The 21,199-nt window shown below is 38.5% G+C and overlaps 2 protein-coding genes and 1 pseudogene across 2 annotated transcripts; all 3 read right to left on the bottom strand.

Moving 5' to 3' along the window:
* Positions 1-7,144: 7,144 nt before the first annotated feature.
* LOC148728510 (octopamine receptor beta-1R-like) lies at positions 7,145-10,900 on the bottom strand. The gene has a single exon (XM_088726089.1). The coding sequence runs from the start codon at positions 8,758-8,760 to the stop codon at positions 7,876-7,878; it is 885 nt and encodes a 294-aa protein (XP_088582215.1). The 5' UTR covers positions 8,761-10,900; the 3' UTR covers positions 7,145-7,875.
* A 506-nt stretch (positions 10,901-11,406) lies between these two features.
* LOC148728509 (octopamine receptor beta-1R-like) lies at positions 11,407-13,623 on the bottom strand. Its single transcript, XM_088724832.1, has one exon. The coding sequence runs from the start codon at positions 13,442-13,444 to the stop codon at positions 12,524-12,526; it is 921 nt and encodes a 306-aa protein (XP_088580958.1). The 5' UTR covers positions 13,445-13,623; the 3' UTR covers positions 11,407-12,523.
* Positions 13,624-17,038: 3,415 nt separating this feature from the next.
* Positions 17,039-19,083, bottom strand: LOC148728508 (uncharacterized; annotated as a pseudogene).
* Positions 19,084-21,199: the final 2,116 nt, after the last annotated feature.

Raw genomic sequence — 21,199 nt, 5'->3', positions numbered from 1 at the left:
ACGTTCGTTGAACTGTGTTTTCAACTGGGAGAAAAAGCCCTTTTCAAGTACGATTTGCCTAGATCTTCCCATTATTTAATGCAAGTGGTTTAAGCTACAATTTCCAAAATGTCTGACATCTTAGACGATTACAAAAAAAGCCAGTTTGAGTGGACATTGAAGCTTAGTACAGAGTGTCCTTTGCATTACATCAGACAGCAAATTGCTATAAGTCGCTCTGCCTTAAAAATACCAAGAGATCAGTTCAAAGTTGTTTTTCTTTTGCTTTTTTCTCCATAAAGAAGGTCCACAGAACTTAAATCGTTCAATATTTTATATGGAATTTGTCTTGACCGCCATCTTTGTTTTCATCCGACTGCAATCCGCTGACCATTGAATGCGGGAGCAAAATGTCCTCGATTTCTGGCGATGCAGTTTCGGGTGATTGCTTATCGCTTACTCTCAGTATCATCCATATACTATTAGTCTCTAAAAGAAAGATTCAGCTGTGGCACTGTAATATAAACTCCAAAAATGCTTTGTCCTACGTTCACTACCAAAACAAACAAGTATCTAAAGGGACGTAAAAAGACTAATACCAGAGCAGAGATGAAGAAATGCAGCAGCTAATATCACTGGTGGGTACTTTAAAGATTAAGACCAATGGCACCTACATTTCTTAAAAAAATCCTCAATTCGGCTCTGGTATGGGGCTTTTTTAAGTCCCTTGATATCACTGATGGGGATTTCAAAGTAGAGGCACATTCTGTTAAGCATTGGGAGTACAGGCACATTTTCTTTCGTTTTGTTTCCAGTGTTCTAATGTTGTAGCTTTGGAACACTTTCAAACTGCTCCTCCAGTCTAACGGCGTAACCACGTACAGCTTTGTCCAGCAAATCGTCAATAGCGCAATTTAACCAGAAGCAGAAGAATTATCTACTGAGTGAGTTCCTGATCAGTGAGTAAACAGGACAAAAAGTCAACACTGCCTCAGTTGCTCGCTCAATGATAACCGTAAGGGACAGAAATGGTGACCGGTTGTTTAACAGCTCTGAATTCTTGACCACTCGACAGATCACCAGCTACTTTTCGCACCTGGCGTCTAAGCGCTCCGGCTCCAAGGCCTCACCCCATCCAATACGAGTCCGATGACGAGGAAAGCGCAGAAGCCGAAATGCACTTCAGCAGCCTTACAGGAGAAGTTCTTGATAACATCCAACCTGCCCATCCAATCATCTTCGACAACTACAACCTATGTGAGATGAAGGAACGAACCAAGTTGCCGACATTTGCCAAGTCAATGCTTAACAGAATTTGCCTCAACTTTGAAATCCCCACTAGTGATGTTAAGAGACGTAAAAAAGCCTCATACCTGAGCCGAATTGAAGAGTTTTTGAAATGTAGGTGCCATCGCTTTTAATCTTTGAAGTACCCACCAGTGATATTAGCTGCTGCGTTTCTTAATAAACTCTTCAACTCTGCTCTGGTATTAGTCTTTTTACGTCCCTTTAGATACTTCTTTGTTTTGGCAGTGAACGTCGGACAAAGCATTTTTGGAGTATATATTACAGTGCCACAGCTGAATCTGTCTCTCAGAGACTAACAGTACATGGATGACACCGAGAGTAAGCGATAAGCAATCGCCTGAAACTGGGACATTAACTCCAGCGTTCAGAACGAAACACTTTGGGAATATTTTCAATTCTTTGATGGACTGTGGTCATAAACCCCACCTCAACATACCACAGACGTATCTGTCATTTAAAGAAAAATATATTCTAGTCAACACTTTTGAGCCCTCCAGCTCAGTTTTCCATATTGACTAAATGCAACTCGCGTGCTGTTTAGAGTGTTAAAGGCGTTTCTCGTTATTAAACTCGCTTCCAAAACGTCTGATCGCCAAGCCCACTCCCATCCCCCCTTCCCACTGAAAATAATAATTCCTTTTTACCTACTTCATCAAACAGCGGCTCGGTAGAAGTTGAAATAACTACACATATAATTAGTCGCAATATTTTGTGATTTACAAAAATTTAATTCCACAGTTTTCCCACAGTTACGTATTGGAATTTTGATCTTCTTTAAGGTGGGGACTAGCTCGAATGGTTCGTATGTTCCCTTCTAGTCCTTCCCCAATGCAAATTTTTTTGTTTTTGTTTTCTTTTTGTTTTTGTTTTTGTTTTTTGGTCTTTTAGTTCTAAGTAGGTAGTTAATTGTTTTCTTATGGAATTTAATTAATGCAGTGAAAATGGAATAAATTAAAATTAAATTAAATTAAGCGTCACGCCGTCACGCATTACAGTTAGAGGTTTTGACCTTTGACCGAATATTTTTTAAACTGAGCTTTTGCGTTACCTCTGAAAACGAAATCAGTAGTTGGACAGTAACTGAACTACATGTCTATCAGGTAAGTTATCCATTACGGGTGTAAAGCAGAGTTTAGTGAAATAATTTTAACCCTTTTCCAGCAGACAAAACCTTATAATTTGGCCATACAAAACTTAAGCTCACTTTGTTTGTCGTTATATAACGTATCCATTACAATATTTGCGGTTTTGTGACATCATGGGCTCAGACTTTGGGGTCATGTGACCTAGATCAACCGCTCGTGTTTGGATGCGTTCAAATCGATTCGTTTTTCGAGGGTCGAACACTCAAGTTCATAGTACAGCGGTTAAATTTAAATACGTCATGTAAGCTGTAGCACTTGTTCCCCACAAAAAGTTCAAACCCGAAATGTGTAAGATCGTACTGAACAAAGGATAAAGATATACAAGAACTAATGAAAATGTTTTCAGTATGTTTGAGCTATTTCCAAGGTTATCAATGCGCCAATAAACCTAACAGTAACGTTTGAATTTTGGACGGTAACTTCGACTCTTAAAGAGTAAATTTTGAGAGAGATTCTCCTTGCAGCGTAGAGTCAACTTTTTACTTACGTAATACGAAAAACTTGTCAACACTTAAGCGTCAAATAATTCGTGAAATAACGGGAATTTCAGGAATTGTACACAGCCTAGCTTAGTCTTGAGCCAGTCCCACACTGGGAAGAATATTCTCCACTATCAATTTACGTCAATTTACGTCACTAATCCGCAGCGATGTTGTGAAATTAACAAAGGCAGACAAAGTAGCTAGAGAGAGTCTGAGGAATCCACTTTGATGCAACTTGCGTGGAAGTACTGGCCACAACTGTTGCATCCCAGCCAATCTTCTCCATCGTCGTCATGGCGCACCGTAATGCAGACGTTGATATTTCTCCTACAGCGGACGGAACATGTCTTTCATTATCATTCACTTAAATATCTCTACCTTTTTATTAGGTCAGGTCTCATACTTTGACTCTTAACTCTATATCAGGATCAAACCCAATGCTTAGCAAGATTAAAGGATATGCAGTTTGGAAACAAGCTGTGAGTTAGGTTATTTACTCGTGGATGTCATCGTAACAACAGCCAAACACCATAGACGTTACTGATTAGTGCACGTTCGGTTGCTATGTCGAAAGCTGCATCTACGGAGGATTCTTCGCTCAAACATCTAACAAACTGAAAGAAACGATCAAAAATAACAATCAGTCATTGGGAAAATGAGTGAAGAATATGCAATATTCCGTTAAATTAATTTTAAGGCAGAAATAATAGGTTGTTAAGGTATATTTAATCGAATGCATTTCTTCCAGGGGCTAGCCTGTCGAACGGTAATGCTAGTTACCTTGTGAGGATAAATATTTCGTACCTTAACACCTCATAATTTAATGAGAGTAGTGACTTCTGTATTAAACTTAAAACTAAATGTCGCGTGTGGGTGCATAGCGAGTTAGCTACTTAAGAGACAAATGAGAATTCCGCAGTTGTACCCACCCTTCTGTTTAAACTTCACCGGCTCGATGTAAGGCCATGATAGAGAAAGCCAGCTCGTTTTGGCGTCAGCGACCTCACTACAAATATAATGACAGGCAAAAAAAGGGTTACTTTATTCGCAAAGGAACAGCTATTTTCACTTACGACTTAATAATTTTACACTTGTTATAAGCAATGAAAGTAGATATTGCATGCCTATCATGTTCGGTCTTCTGTTGGCAGAACAGGGCAAGTCAATAAGTCATGTCTACAGTACTTAGTCGCTACTAAATAAATAGGGTTTATTACTGCGAGGAACGCTTTCATATATTTTATGAAACCGCAGTACACATATATGATTTTTATTCATTCAAATTCATTGATGGATTTAATACGAACCAACATAATGACCTGCTACCAGTTGGCTTGTTAGCTCAGTTTGTAGAGCACTGCACCGGTATCGCAGAGGTCATAGATTCAAATCCCGTATACGGACCTAAAATTTTTTTCAGACCTTATTTCGACCCTATTTCCACCTACTAGATAAGTACGGTTTATTACTGCGAGGAACGCTTTCATACATTTTATGAAAGCGCAGTACACATATATTATTTTCAAATATTTACTAATGTCTTAGTCAAAAATTGTCTTCAGTTTTTAAATGTCATCCTTTCGCGAGATTTCGCAATATTCGCGTGTTTCATGATTTGCCCGCTGACCAAAATTACTGTTTACTCTTACCCTCGACGACCGCCTTCAATATAGCGTCACCCGCGTTTATAAGTGTTTTTCGAGCCAGTTTCCCTCTACAGAAGCCCTCAGGACAGCATCATTAAGCTGGAATGTGGGAAGAGGCAAGCCTCTGAAAGAAAACAGAGGTGAGAGGTGGTTTCGTGTAGACTGGACCGCCAAAATGCTTTCATGCAAGTTTGGCGAGTTCACAAGTGAAGTCCTCTCTATGGCCCATCTGTGGATGGCTACTAGGACCTACCAAGGCTTTTTGGGCCAGTTTTGAGCGGCAAAAGTCTCGATGGATGTGATATTTTGCTGGTAGGACTGGGTGGCCCCACATGATTCTAGTCATTTGTGAAAATGGAATGTGAGGTGTTCACTTCTCGAGTTGTGGTGGAATTTTCCAGAATTCTTTTCGGTCATAAACGAGGCAAAGGTTGTGTTTGCGACACTAGCTTTCGTCAAACGGAGGAACAAGGGCTAGCGGATAAAGTGAGAAGGCATTTTCCAGTCGAACAGCAAGATCTGGCCCTGGGGTGTGTTTTGAATGCAAACTTTTGATTTCTTGAGTAAGTTTTGATCTTAAAAGATAGAAACTTTTTCAGTGTTGCTCTTGGAGCAGAATGCTGGATTTTTGGCATTTGTTATTATATAAACGGTTCACTGCAATGGAAATCGGGAATCATTGTGGGTGTTTTAGGCTGCAATAGGTATCACATCAAACACCCTTGCAATGTACACAGTTACATAATGTTGTCTCTCAATTTCAACAAGAAACAAATAACAACAGTAGTGGTGCAAATTTAAATGATGTATGCGTGGCTTGATGGAAAAGGGTTAATCAAAAGCAGAGTTTTTTTTTCGGTTTTTCCGTAAATACGCTTAGTCTATCAACACAACGGCAATATGCTAATTAGTGTAAATTCTCACTAAAATATTCAGATTTTGATGGCGTTTTATAGAGTGCTCGCCAAAAAACCCAAACCAACCATTATATTTCTTGGAAGAGGAGCACTTGGGCACTCAACAACCATAAGATGAACCCGGCCACATATCGCAATTTCGGTTTGTAATTAGACGGTAAAACTATGTTTACTCTGGCTTTTATCAAATCGCCATTAATGATTGTGTTTTTCGTTGGGAGAAGTATAACGTACAACCAAAAGACAGGCTTTAACAGAGTGCTTAATACTTCTACTTTTGACATGGATTATTAATTTTTGATGTTATGTCTTCCACCAAAGACGCGAGGACGTTCTTCCGAATGCTCATTTTGGCTAATTTATACAGCTATTTTCGGCCATGGAGAGCGCGAATTCGATTTTCTCAAATATTTCCAAAATTCCGCAGTACTTTGAAAAATAAGACCTGAAACCTTTGAAAACTCATTAATAGTTACCTAAAAATTGAAAATGAAAGTAGATTTAATTTTTGACCGTGGCCGCGATTTTATCAATTTGATCGTTATTTTTGTGCATTCCCTCTTGGTACTTTTATTCAGATGTGGAGCCGTTATGAACTAGGATTATATTTAGTGAAAATTACTTCTTTCTTTAAGCAAAATGCACGGAAGTTTTTAAACAAACAATCAGTGTGCGTTCAAAAAAAAGCACTTTTTTTTTTTAGTCATGCAACCATAGGCGGCCCAGGCTCTGTCACAAGCTCGGTCACAGGCTCTTTCACAGTGGATTATTATAGAGTTTGTATAGTGCTTTAGTTGGACTTGCTTTTGAGCTCCGTAAATATAAAGTTGTGTGAAATAATCAAAGAAATAAAGTCTTACCTTCATACAGAGTAGTCTGTGCTGTTCTTGTCACGATTTGAGGCCGTTTTGCTGTGTTTCAGCTTAACGTCCTACCACTACCAAATAAAAGGGAAGGTTGGAAAGCTCTGTCTCACACACGCTCGCCAAAACTGCTCGAAAAACACACTTAAATACATCCCCTTGAATCGAAACCTGGCAGCACGAAAGCCAAGTAGTTTTCCTTTAAGTTCATCAAAACAATCCCACAAAAGTTGGATTGTCGAGCAACCAGCCCAGCGAAAATCTCAAATTGACTGCGGGAGCTAACCCTCGAAGAAAATCAAAATCCCACAGTATTTTAGCGTCCGGGATGCATAGAAAGATTCTCGTGTGTCAACCAGAAACCTTCACGCGGTTGCCCTTTTCTGATTGGACGACGTTAAACGATGACCAATTCAAAATATCTTCTTCCAATCAGAAAAGAGCAACCGCGTGAAGGCTTCTGGCTGGCACATGAGAATCTTGCTACGCATCCCGGAGGCAAAAATACTGTGGGGATTTTGATTTTCTTCCAGGGCTAGCTCCGGTCCGTTTGGACGAATTTTCGATTGGAAGGTACGAGGAGAATCGTGAATCTTTTGATCTTAATGCTGCGAAGTTTGAAAGAGGAGCGATGCGATTTTTGGGGGAAAAATTGCTCGGGCGCTGGAACTCTTTCAAGACAAGGATTCCACCCTTGTCTTTCTTTTGTACGTTACATTAACGATGAACTCAGACTTATTCAAAAGCGCTCAAAAAAATACTTTTGAGGCAAAAGGACGACTATACACCGCAGGTAAAGTAATTCAACGTTTATTTATCTTTTTTGATATGCACTAGTCAGCAATATATCACTATAGCTGAGGCAAACGATAAATCTGGTACATTCATTATAAAACAACAATCGGCAACACAAACAGATTGTATGGGCCCTGTGGTTTGATGCTAACTATCAACTGCACTTTAGTGAAAGCTACACTGGTACTGTGCATCAAGAAATTACAATACAGGGCTATCAATATTGTTCTTCTTTGCGAAGAGCTTTTGAATCACTGATATCTGAAGACTACAAAAACTTCATATTTACAGTTGGGTGCATTGCTGTTGTTATTTATTGTAAAGGTGACATGGGATTTCAAATATTTGATTCTCATACAAGAGATTTATATGGTAGAGGACATCCCGAAGATAGAAGTATCATCATTAAATATTTTGCCTTCGAGGTTCCCGTTCTCAGACCAAGAAAATTTTGGCGATTTCACATTGTTTACGGTTTTGCAGAGGACTCCTACGAAACGTTTAAACTTTCAAAGACCGCATTCAAAGCTATTATCATGTTCATAAACTCTTGTGTCGTCTTGGTTTCCTTTAAGCCCTTATTGACAAAAGAACCACCTCGCCACCTCATTTTATTCCTTTAAAATGAGCTAATTCTTTGTGACAAGTTTGCTTTACGCTGATCCAAAGGCCATTTAACTAATAATAAAAGAAGTGCTTACAGGATAAAAGTTCTAAATAAAACTCTTTGATTCAGTTCCTCATCTGAAGGATGGCTCCTCTATCGACTTTTTAAAAATGGTGACTGAGCGAAGGCGTCTTTTGACCTCTTTTGTAATGTCTCTCTTGAAGAAAGAGTACGCCAAAGGGTTGATGACAGAGTTTAACAGTAAAACAGGAATTTTATAGTCACTATCGTTACAAGGTGGCTCTCGATTATACAAATACATAACACTACATCGAAAATATATCCCATAACACACAAGAAACAAACTAATCACAATCCCCATCAGTACAATGGCAGACTTTTCTTGAGTTTTGAAGTAGACTCTATGGTTAAAGCGTAACTGTTTTGATAACGAACGGGCAGTTCGCTTATGTCTAAATACAACTTTTAGCATTGATACAAAGCAAAATATTAACATCATACTTGGAAAAACCTCTGTGATCATGACTAAACAAAGCGAAAAATAAAAGAGAACTGAATTATCTTTGAAAAATAGCTTGTATATTGTTGCAGTAGTAACAACGGTGAATGAAATTGCCCAAGATAAGGAAACCATCTGAATAACTCGGCGACGCTTCATAAATGTCATATATTTTAGAGGTCTCACAACAGCAAAATAGCGATCCAGGACCAAACTACAAAGGTTTGTCACAGACGCATATGCGAACAGGTTCCTTGCTGCCCATACAAATGAATCCAAAATAGGTGACAAGTTACAACCAATTACTATCTCACAAACAAACTGCGAAGGAACAGCGCTCATCGCAACACAAAAGTCCGCCACTGCGAGTGAAACGATGAACGCGTTAGGTTTGGTGCGAAGCTGTCGTTTGCTGCAAACAAGGAAGATGATAAATCCATTTCCAGTTATGGCCAAAGTAGAAAGGGACCAGCCGAGAATCCAAAACCAAGTTTTCATAGTAAGATCATAGACCAAGGCTTAGTAATTGCTCTAGACATCTGATGCTTTAAGAGCTTTGGTCGGCGTATTTAAATAATTCCACTGACATATTGAAATTTTCACTAGTGAAAATTTAATTTCTCGAGATAAGCCACAGAAACGAAATATCTAACTGGTCATCTACAGCTTATCAAAATTAGTGTTATCTGCTCATAGTACACTGTTTTTAAAATCTTGCGTTAGGTTCGCAGGTTCTGAAAAGTATCTACCAGTTGTAGGGAAGAACTTATCAAGCATGTTTATAATTTGGCCTTGTGCGAAACTAAACTTTAATGTCCTGTTAATTGATTCGTTGTAAAAACCATCTGTTTTTTAACTCGCAGGTAGAAGAGATCGAAAGTCATAGTATTCGTTCATTTACTTTCCTCAGAAATACAAATGCCATATTTAACCGTTTAAACGAGTGTTCAGGCGTGTCTACACAGCTACTCTAGGCCTGATTCGTATCCAAAACCTCACTTGTTCATCAGCAACAGAGGCAGGGACTTACTCATGACAAAGATCATTTTTAGGCGTCACAAGCTGCCATGACAGTCTGACAACCTTTTGTAGAGTAGCCTCAGACGCTACTTAATCAAAATAGCTTTGTTAAAACTAACCTCCTGACTCAGTTTCCAACTTTGTTCACACGAAAGAAAGAACACTAATGGCAAGAATCGGGTCCTTACTAATCTATTCCCTTTTAATAAAGAAGAGGCGGCGGACAATTTAAACCGCTGACAATTGAAAATCGCTCAATCTAGATCTGTTTTTTTTACTTAAAAGGTTGAATTAGTGAAGCTTTGAGCCTCAATGAATACATTTGCTGATGTATTCTTTTTAGATTAAAACAAGCGAAAATAATTCAAGAAATTACAACCTTAACCTCGTTCCCAGGGTCCTGTGTCTTCCTGAGAACAAGGTTGCTGTATAATCATCTTGGTAACGCAAGAGGTTAACATGGTAGCATGATTGCATGTGTGGGAATGATTGAAATGAAGAGCATCAATGAAACTCCACGCTCTTCAGCGAAGGAGAAAAAAAAAATGGTACATTATTAAATTCGATAGACCACGAGCAGTCCCCTTTTTCAACTAGGTCCGTCGCGGATAAAAAAAAAAAATTAGTGAAAAAAAAAAACTGATATTAGCACATCCCGGGAAACTCTTGAAGTGATGTCGATGCGCCGCGGGAGCTCCATAAGTGAGGCGCTTTATAAGTAGGGACTACCGACTAATTAGCTCCAAGAGTTTGAATTCTACGTTGCTCTCACAACGCAAAAATATGATTGGCTATCGGCCCGCAATTTGTCAACAAGCGGTCATACAAGTCAACGCTTCAGATAGCTGGTGACCTGCGGGGGAGTATTGCAGTTTCAGACAATTTCGCTGAAATCAGAGCAGAATATGGTGCAACAAGCTCTTACCGCTAACAGAAACGTTCTCACAACTTAGCAAACGGACTTGAGAGCGTTGTCTATCAGGCCCCGGTTGTTCGAAGGATGGATAATGCTGTACACTGGATAAATCTCTATCCGGTAGAAAGTAGCGCAATACATTTTGGTAACACTTATCCGCTGGATGGCAATTTATCCGTTGGATGACGTTATCTGCCTTTTGAACAACCGGAGCCAGGTGTTTTGTTTCGGAAAAATCTCTCAATCAGCTTAATCGTGTGTCCTCGTTATTTCGCCGCTTAACAGCACCGCGGTGGAACAAGTCAGCGAACTCAACAAACTTGGCCTTCCAGTCGTTCAGATATTAAGGAAGGACGAAGACCGTATGAATGTTATCTCTGAAGACAAATCATAAGCACACACACGGAAAAAGTCGTTCTGCGATGGTTCCTTGGCCAGCCTGCCTTTCTTGTATCTTCCTATGAGTTTTGTTCATGAGAGTCATCCTTACTGAAACATTTTACTGATTTCCAGTTTATAGTGCGCCTCGAAATTTGAAATGGTTTAAATATTCTGAGATCACCTGTGTGTTGTGATGACATGAAGATTGACTGGTAATTAAGATAGGAAGTCTCAAAGTCTCATTGGAATCATATATTTGATAAAAATCTCACATTCTGATTGGCTAATGAAGCATGGTACTTAGCGAGAAATTACGAGTTGAAATAAGACTAAGTGATATTGTTTCGCGTCTCTTGTTTCGTGCTTATTTTTATATGCGATTCAAGAAAAATCCATGAAAATCCACCTGACTCGTGATTTCCGCGTTAAATTGCGCGCAAAAACCGATATCGCACGAATCGCGAAACGATTAGAAAATTTGACGCCTGAAAATGACTCAGCCGTGCAAAGTCAAACTCTTTGGCTTAGTCGCCGTGGCGCATTGACGTCACCCAGGAGCTTCCCACGGCGCACTAACACCAATTTTTCTTTTTTCATTGATTTTTCTTCTTCTAGAAAGTTAAAAGCAGGCTTACCGTCCACGCTAATGCAGACGAGAAATGGAACAATTTCAGTCTTTCTTCGTCTCGCTTCAGTGGGCGCGACGTAGAGAAACCCTGGAACGGAGAACGAGGTCGGAAACGAAGCTCTACGAGAAGCTGACGGTTTTTTATGGAATAGTGAAAAAAAAAAAAAAAAAGCCCTTGTTACGAGCATGTGCATAGGAGACGTTAATGTTTTCTCCTGCCGATGTTTGTGGCGTTTTCTGGCGAATCTATTTATTGTCGTATTGGGTTAGTTATGTTTTGTGCTGTTGCAAAGCGGAAACATATCTTGTGTCTCGGCCGGCCAGAGAAACACCATTCCGAAAATTCTGAAGCATAGCGTGTGTTAAGTATAAAGCAGGCTTGCATCGCAGAGAAAATATAGAGATAAGTAAGATAGAGCAGCTTTCGGTGTAGAAATTACTGCAGCAGCTCAAAACTAATGGTTGACGGAAAGTGCTGAAAATAGATTTACCAGTGGAAATTATATCGGTATGAAGGACCTTTCTGTATGAATATCGATGAGTTCCTTTCTAACAATGACAAGGCTCCGAATTTGCCCTTAGAGACTATTACCCTGAGTTTCAAAATCTTTAGATAATACTGAGAATCTTAATCACTGCTTCAAACAGTCACCTTTGCAGAACGTCAGTGCTTTAATGTTCCACTTTTTACAGAGGAAAAAACGGAAAAGGTGACTATTCCCTCTCCGTATATCTTTTATTAGAGAGTCGTGATCGAATAGAACTTCATGCAGTTAAATTCATTTTACTCATCATCTTGTGTTTCTCTAGCTTGAGTTCTTGTGAATTATCAATAATGCATTCAATTTGAGGCAGTGCTCTTTAAGGCACCTGTTTTAAAGGCCAACTGATGTCATGATTCCCTACTCCATTTGCTGTGAAACCCTAATGCCACCTTTAATGTCTTCTCCTTGTCACAGAAAATGATAAAAACATCAGCTAAATGTCGGATTGAACTCTGATATTGATAATATATCTGAGAAACATTTGTAATTAACCAGTAGAATATCGTTTTTATGACAGATTGAAAACTTTCAAGCGTCTTATCACCCCATTAAATTTAAGCATGTAATTGTTTGACCTCACTCTTTACTTGCCAGCCTTCAACGCGTTGGTCTTTGTGTAGGCAATGTTTAACAAGTCAATTTTAAAGATATTGCTCATTTAAAAAGAAAAATTGTCAGATGCTTCACTTTGTCATGTTCAGGTCAAGAGAGGCTTTAAGTCCACTAAGGAACTAATGTTACGAAGAAACAAATGAAGCAAAAGTTCTTGACTCATCGCCCACACTGACTCTTCAGAACGACCAGTGAAAAACTTTTCTGATCAACAGGATGTACCGCTCTTGACTTCGTCAACATAATGCAACAAAGGCATCTTTTTACCTCCCTGTTGATATCTCGCTTGAAGAAAGAGTACGCCAGTGGGTTGATGGCAGAGTTCATCACCAATATCGGGATTTTATAGCCGATATCATTACATGATGGCTGAATCTTGAATAAATAAATAACACTGCAGCGAAAATAAATCCCGTAACACACAAGAAACAATCCTATTACAATCCCCATCATTATAATCGCAGACTTTTCTTGATTTTTTAAAAACACCCGATGGTTAAAGCGTAACTGTTTCGCTAATAAGCTAGCGGCGCGATAATGCTTAAGTACAACTTTTACCATGGATACAAAGAAAAAGATTAACACCAAGCTTGGGAGGGACTCAAAAATAAGGAACAGATAAGTTAAAATTTTGAACAGAAGCAAATTCTTGAAAAGAAAATTGTTTAGTGTAGAAACAGCGATGAGGGCAAAAGGAATTATCCACGCCATGAAAATCATGAGGATAACTCGGCGACGCCTCATAAATGTCAAGTAGTTTAAAGGATTCACAACAGCAATGTAGCGATCTAGAACTAAACTACAAAGATTCATCACGGATACGAAAGCGAAGAAGTTCCTCACAGCCCATTCAATTTTTCGAGCGGATAAATTATTGCAACCATTCACCATCTCACATATAAACCACGTAGGAACAGCCATACTTCCAATACTCAAATCCGCCACTGCGAGTGAAACGATGAAAGCGTTAGTTTTGGTGCGAAGCTGCCGTTTGCTGCAAAAAAGAAAGATGACAAATCCATTCCCAGTGATGGCCAGGATTGAAAGGGACCAGCTAAGAATCCAAAACCAAGTTTTCATTCTCGCCTATCATCAATCAGTTAATGTTTAAGTCAATTTTCTCCGGAAGAGAATAAAGGAAGCCATCTGGTCAAAGTCTGACAACCTTTTTAGAGTAGCTTTGTAGCCACGTCAATTCCAGTGGCCGTTACCTTCATTCTCAAGTCATTCCTAAGCGTTTTTGTTCTAATTTCCATGCATCTTCTCTCACCAATCAATACCATCACCAAATTCAGTGCGCCCAAAATTCTTTTTCACGCAACATTATGAGAATCACCATCAGAGCTATGTGCCAAAAACGTAATCACCTCACCGAACAAATTCTACATTGCCGCTCTGAACTTTCCAAAATCTGTCCAGCAGTTTTAGTACAATCTATCCGCGCCAAAATTCAGGAAACTAATTCTAAACTTTTCAATCATTTGAACCAAATTAAGGCCCAAAAACTTGACCAACTTATCGGTACCCAAATTGCAAACCACTCATCACCAGAAAACCTCAAAACTGTAGTTACTGTTCCAGAAAATCTTTCACTTTCCGACTCAGGTAGGTAGGTAGGTAAGTTTATTTAAATTCGAGAGGTACAATGAGCTAACGACTCGTACTGAATACATTCGAATATATAAAAGTCTACATCTACAGTTAACTAAAAATATACAGATACTATATATATATTATACTATATATTATACTATATATATTAATATAACGAGAATAACATTACTTAATGTAATATACCTCCTAAAAAAGAATACATTATGTGGTAACATGGTTTCTAGTGACTAGTAAAGTATTATTACTCGTGATAAATATACTAAAAATAAATGCTTAACGTGTAGAACTGATTTAGAAAAATCCGTTCTCATTAAGGGCTTAAAGTTTGTTCCCATTTCTAAAACAACGGACGAATTGTCAGTGAAACAAGACGTAGAAAAATTCCTTCGCCGCGTTCAGTTAAAAGCCTTTCTTCATGACAAAGAGGATGATTCTAACACCTCGAACAAATTCTTGGGTTTCAGGTGACGTCACAAGCTTTGCTGAAGTTAGTGTCCGCCATGTTGGTGCCCCTCGGGTGTCAAAATTATGAATAATTAGTCGATTTCTATAGTGAAGCCCTCTCTCTTATCGCCGTATTATTTCGCCAACTACATGAATATCCAGAAAGAAAAAAGCGATAAAAGTATCTGGCATTCATCTTAAGGTATCCAAGTGCTCTCTGAGTATGCCGAAAGCTTAGAGAGTTGGAAGGAAAGATGTTTGCAAAAGATCTCGGTCATCGGGGTTGACCCTGCAAGCATACCAGCCGAGAAGTTCAGCCCAAAATGCTTGCCTCTTGTGGAAGTGTCGGACTTGCTGAGTTACCTCGTTCTTGAGACCAGCTTCTACACCAAGAAGCAGTTCAAGGCGTTCAAGAGTCTAGAGGCGTTTAATCAAATGGTGTCGGGATTTGTAACCTCAGTTGTAGGCAAAGTAATCGCCGGCAAGTGAGAGCACGAGTTTGGCATTCACCGCATATGAATGATCCTTTAGTGAACATTTGGGTCATTTCCGAAAACGATAGGACTATTTTGTCAGCCCATTGCTTGGGATGCAAAGCTGGACTGGCTGAGTCATGCTCACATATCGCGAGTGTTTTATTTTATGTTAGAGGCAACTACTCGAATTCATGGCAAGCTCGCTGGGTGTCACGAAAACTCAGACACCGAAAACTCAGATCCCTCGAAGTGTTCTCCAAGCTTCCGAAGTGCTCCATAATTCGATAGTGTAAAATTCGATAGTATAAAGCATGAACCAATTGTTTTATAACATAACCGGTGGAATAATGCAACAAATCCGACGCGAAAGACGGACAACAATATCAAGAATACATATGATGCACGATTCTCGCAGTAGATAAAAAAAATATATATGAACTTCATATATTTCATTGTATCTCAATATCAAGAGTGATTCTTCAGTGAAGCGAATCGTGACGGCGCTGATGCCGAGTCTTCTTTCCCGTTGTTTTTCTCTTTCTGATTCATTTAAGAACTCTAGCCCAAGGGTCGCAAAATTGTCTTCGTTTTGGGACTGGTGGGCCGAGTCTCTGTTTGCATCCATTATTATCGCAAAATATTTAAGAATTTTAACAGAGCGACAACAAGGATCTGTGCGACGAAGTACAAAAAAGTAAACAAACGTCCCTTTCGGCTCGTCAAAATCACGCCACATTTTAATACTTTGGTGTTGGAGCGAGCGCATTTGATCCAGTTAACTGTCAGTGAAAAGCTCAAAATTAACGGGAAAAATAGAGGAAATCTAAGCTAAATGAAGTCTTGTGTCACTCTAAAATGTTTTAATGCTCAACCATCGGACGATTTTGCGAAACTTGCAACTTGCGGCCTTGTTTTTGCTGCTTCAATTGGATCAAGACCCAAAAGGTCAAAATACACGCGGCATTACCAGGAGTGATCATGAGTCGAGTTTATCTCTTGAATTTTCGAGGGGTCTGAGTTTTCGGGGTCTGAGGTCTGAGGTCTGAGTTTTCGGGTGCGAGTTTTCGTGACACCCCAAGCTTGCTTGCACTCAGATAGAATGCTCATGGATTTTGCCGACATATGTCAATGAAGTGCCGTATGCGAGGGCTAAAGACATCGATTTCTCATCGGCTAAGAAGCTCAAAGAAAAGCTCGACCAAAAATTCGAGGATCTACAACAGCCACAAGTCTCGAACCATACAACAACTTCTAGTTCCTCCTGTTCTTCCCCTTGATTTGTAATGAACTTAGGTATAGCGCATTAGATCATATATCTAATGAATTTTGCGCTATAGAAATCATAAAATTATTAAATTATTATACGAAAAATTCCTTAGTCTTTATGCTTTCCACTTTTGCTCGAACAGCCAACAACAATGCATAAAACCATCCCTTCTTTCTCACATGAACTCTTCGTTAGATACGGTTTGTTTACGCTCGAGGGACACCAAGATGGCGGATAGTAACCGTTGCTAAGGTATTGGTCACGTGGGTGAAACCCAAGGATACACTTTCGAAACGCTTCAGATTCGAAAATCTAAATGGACTCCCCCAGAGGGCCAGTTCGCATCATTAGATTTTTCCATCAAAAAATGTCGCTACGATATCAACAAACTTAATTTCAATCGCATTACCAAATTTTCCAATCTTTCCTCTGAAGAGTGGTCGGCACTAAAAGGCCTAAAAAAACCATAGTTAACTATGAAAAAACGCAAAGACATTGCTATCAAAGCGGCCGACAGGGGCGGTGCAGTAGTTGTTTGGCGGGAACTTTCTGACACCTCTTTTTATCAAAACGTTGACAAAGATCTCACTTCAATTAATCAAAACACGGTCAAAAATACGATTAACGAACTCATAGCTAAGCAAGAATTGCCGGCCACTGAAAAATATCTCACATAACCACTCCTAGAACTTCATGAATTAATTTTTTACCTAATATTCACAAACCTAACAACCCGGGTTGGCCCATTGTCTCGGCTTACACTTGCCCTACTGAACTTATTTCCAGCTATTTAGACAAAGTTATGGCTCCCATCGTCAAAACTTTACCATCATATATTAAAGACAGCCAACACACTCTTCAACTTTTTCGCGACTTTAATCTCCTTGGCCAAGACGAACTTCTTTTCACTATTTATTTATTCATTCATTTATTTATTTATTTATTTATTTATTTATTACAATTTAAGGGCTCAGTTACAACATATAAAGTTATAAAGTACAAGCGAAAAGAAAAGAAACGCCATATGGATAATCCGTAAAGGAGTCCAGTACCCCATATGAAAACAGATCACCAAAGTTAAATAGCCTAATAATATTACATATGTTTTAAAATAGAAATAATTATTATAAAAATTCCACGGAATTATTAATTAGATATATTATCCGCTAAATACTTCCTAACTCCTGCCTTAAAAATATTTACACATGCTGCTCTACGAGTATCAAAGGGCAAAAGATTCCAGGAATCAACTATCCTGTGAAAAAAAACTATATTTGAGAGGATTTCTTCTCACGTATTTCTTCTTTAAAGATAAATTGTCATATTTCTTAAATTAATAATGGTCAGCATCTGAATAAAAATCAATATAAGAATCAATATTAATGTCAATAATTCCATTGAGGGCTTTATATAAAAATGTAACGTCAGCTAAAAATCTTCTATTTTCTAATGACATCAAATTTAACTTCTTTAGACGAGCCTCATAATTGTCCTCAGTCTTTAATATGAATTTGGTTGCTCTTTTTTGTACTTTTTCAAGCTTATCTGTGTTCTTTTTGGTGTAAGGTTACCATACCACAGAGTAGTATTCAACATTTGATCGTACCAATGCGCAGTAGAGAGTTCTCAATGTGTTTGAGTCACCAGTCCTCTGCATGTTCTTTTGATTAGCCCCAGCATTCTGTTTGCTTCGGACACAATAATATCAATGTGCGAATTCCAATTCAAGTGTTCAGTAGTTGTTACCCCCAAGTCTTTGAATTCTTTAACTTCTTCCGGCAAGATGGAACTATCCAAGGAAAAGTCTGAGACATAAGGTTGTTTTCTCTTTGTTATTCTCGTGATTTTACATTTTTTGACATTAAAGTCCATAGAATTGTGAATACACCACTGATAAAGATTATCTAGGTCCTGCTGAAACAAACATTGATCGCTAGCATCATCAATGATTCTTGAACATTTGCAGTCGTCAGCGTATAGCGCTAAAGCATTTCCAGGGAGAAGGTAAGGTAAGGTAAACTTTATTTGAAGGGTAGGTTGGCATTGTTTGGCAGCCGAAGGGCTGATGTGGACCTACTATACACAATCAAAATTTGACAAACACAAAAGATATTAACAAAAGAATAAAAGCTATGTACAGGGAGAAAAACAATATATATATATACATGAAAAAAACTGAGATTTACAAGAGCCTAATTGAAATAATAATATAATACCAGAAAATAGAATGCTTAAAAGTATATAAAATCATCTTTTTTTGCGGTGATCAACGTCGCTTCCTTGCTAAAAGAATACTCCGCAATGTCCCTGGTGTGTTTCTTTAATATCTGCTTATAGGAATTAAAATTTTCAGGCACTTTAACTAGTCTATTTAAAAAATTCCAGATTACAGGGCCTCTGTACTGTAAAGTGTTTCTTCCAAAATATTAACAGCGTAATAAACGATCCAAAATAACTCACTTTCGGCTCACATCTACTGCTTTTTTTTTTTGTCAAAGCGTCTGGAAAACTACTACTACTACTACTACTACTACTACTACTACTACTAGCTATTTTAGGCCTGCTTCATATCCAAAAGCTAATTCGATCAGTTTTCCTTCGCGAATGGAGGCAGAGACTGTTGCTCTTTTTCGGTGTCTCAAGTTTCCATCACAGTCTGACAATTGTGACCTTTGATATAGCAGCTTCCAACGCTACCTAATTAAAATACTGATTTAGGCAAAATTAGCCTTCTGCTTCCATTAGAATGCTTAGAAAATGACGTTTTCTCGCGCATTAATAAGTGTGCGTAAAGTTCAAAGCCACTATTCGTTACAAACAAGGGCGGCATGTAAAGGTGAATCAGTTTCCAGCATGACCACATTGGAAATATTACCAGCAAGGAGCCTCAATTTTGCTCTCGAAGAATTTCTGTTCATTCCTATTTACGGCGAATCAACTGAGGCGTCTTTTGACCACCTTGGTGAGAGCCTCTTTAAAAAAAAGAGTAAGCCAACGGGGTTGATGGCAGAGTTTAAAACTACAACAAGGATTTTATAGTTACTATCGTTGCATTATAGTTCACGCTAACAAAAGATAAATAAATAACACTACATCGAAAATATTTGCCGTAACACACAACAAACAGTCCTATTAAGATCCCCATCGTTATCATGGCAGACTTCTCCTGAGTTTTCAAGAAAACCTGATGGTCAAAGCGGAACTGTTTTGCTAAGGAATGAACGGCTCGATTATGCTTAAATACAAATTTTAACATGGATAAAAAGCAGAATATTAATCCTCCCTGTCTCCTTGCAGTCATTATTATGTACATAGGGGTATCTGTGAAGGTGTAGTCTGATCGTCCGGGTGAGTGTAGTCCTGAAAAGGACTGTTGTCGGTGGTAGTGACTGACGTTTCGACAACCTGTGCGGAAGTCATCATCAGAGTCAAGTGAATGATTGTTGTCAGTAGAATGTTCTTATTCCAGTTCGTGTGAAATGATCGGTTGGTTTTGCCGTGATGATATTGGCTGTAAGACTCAAGTGACGTAAGTCGGTCGTGATTGGTCTGTTTTGATCTGTCGGTAAAGTTAGGTCGTTCTTTTTCGGTCGTTTGTGATGTTTATGTCTTGAATGAGTCGTTTGTATGGAGCGGGTAGTTGTTGACATCTGTTTAGGGGAGTCTGTTCTAAGTTAGTAAACCAGCTTTCCAGAGTCAGTCGTTGAAAATAGTCAGTGCTGTAGGTTAGGCATAAGATATTAAACTTTAATTACTATTACTATTACCATTACTATTACTTACATTGAATGGAAAACGCCCTCAAACCTACTTTTATCCTTCACATCCCGTCCTGTTCTAAATATTGGATTTGCGTGTCCAATTTTTTATTATGTACCTGATTATCTTTCAGACACTATAGCCTGTACTGAGTGTCACTGCTGTAGTTAACTATTACAACAGAAACACCTGCATGTAACAATTATTTAAATCCGAACAGCTTCTAACGTGAGTTCGAAGCATTACAAACAAAGCTGCAATCTTTTCTCGTTTCAAAACCAAACATTTATAATCTATTTAAAAGCTTCGATGCCGTGTTAGAAGCATTAGTTTATTCAATGAGGTGCTGGATATTCAAGTACTGGCTTTTCAATGGAGTTTCACATAACAATATTCCTTGTATATCATTACATTACCTACGCAGTAGTCACATGCGCCCCTCAAGCGCCTACATTTTAATCAAGTCCATTGTTACATCTGTAAAAAAAGACTCTTCTACTTGACCAGTAAATATCGGGAATCCGCCGACAGTTGCAAAATTTCGTAATTCATTTTGTTTTTTTTAAGGACCCTTTTTGACTTGAAAATATGTCATACTGGACTTTTTTAAAGGCCTTTAAATGGCCTTCAACGGTTCGCATTGCATTTTTGACCAAATAGCCCAAACTCTTTTAAACATGGACCCGCCGCTTATAACGGGCCATGATAGAGAATTGGAGGAATTAAAATACAACGATTAAGCTTTAAGATGATGTATATTATGATTTGTAAGTATATATGGCATACCTCTACATAGGCCACAGAAGTTGACCTTTATTTTACCTCTGCGAAAAAGACGCGAAGTACTTTATTTCAAAGGGTCACTATTCAGACTTAAACGTAACAGAGTAACAAGAAATTAGTATTTTCCAAGAGATAAGAGGACCATCTACGAGCACACAAATTTAAAAGATAAAGTTTCCCAGATATAAAATCCAAAACAATAGTAAGGTAAGAACACTAAGGTAGAATATCCAAAACAATAGTAAGGTAACAACAGTAAGGTAGAATATTGTCATTTATGATAGATTGAAAACTTTCAAACGTTTTAACACTCCATTCAATTCAAGCACGGAATTGTTTGACCTCGATGCTCACTCTTTACATGCGAACTTTCAACGCTTTGGTCTTTGTGTAGACAATATTTAACAAGTCAATTTTAAAGATATTGCTCAATTAAAAGAAAAATTTTCAGATGCTTCACTTTGTCATGTTTCAGGTCAAGAGAGGCTTTAA

Source organism: Stylophora pistillata, chromosome 6 (genome assembly GCF_964205215.1).
Source record: "Stylophora pistillata chromosome 6, jaStyPist1.2, whole genome shotgun sequence".
In the NCBI taxonomy this organism is placed as follows: Eukaryota; Metazoa; Cnidaria; class Anthozoa; order Scleractinia; family Pocilloporidae; genus Stylophora; species Stylophora pistillata.
This window is presented reverse-complemented; position numbering and strand designations above follow the sequence as displayed.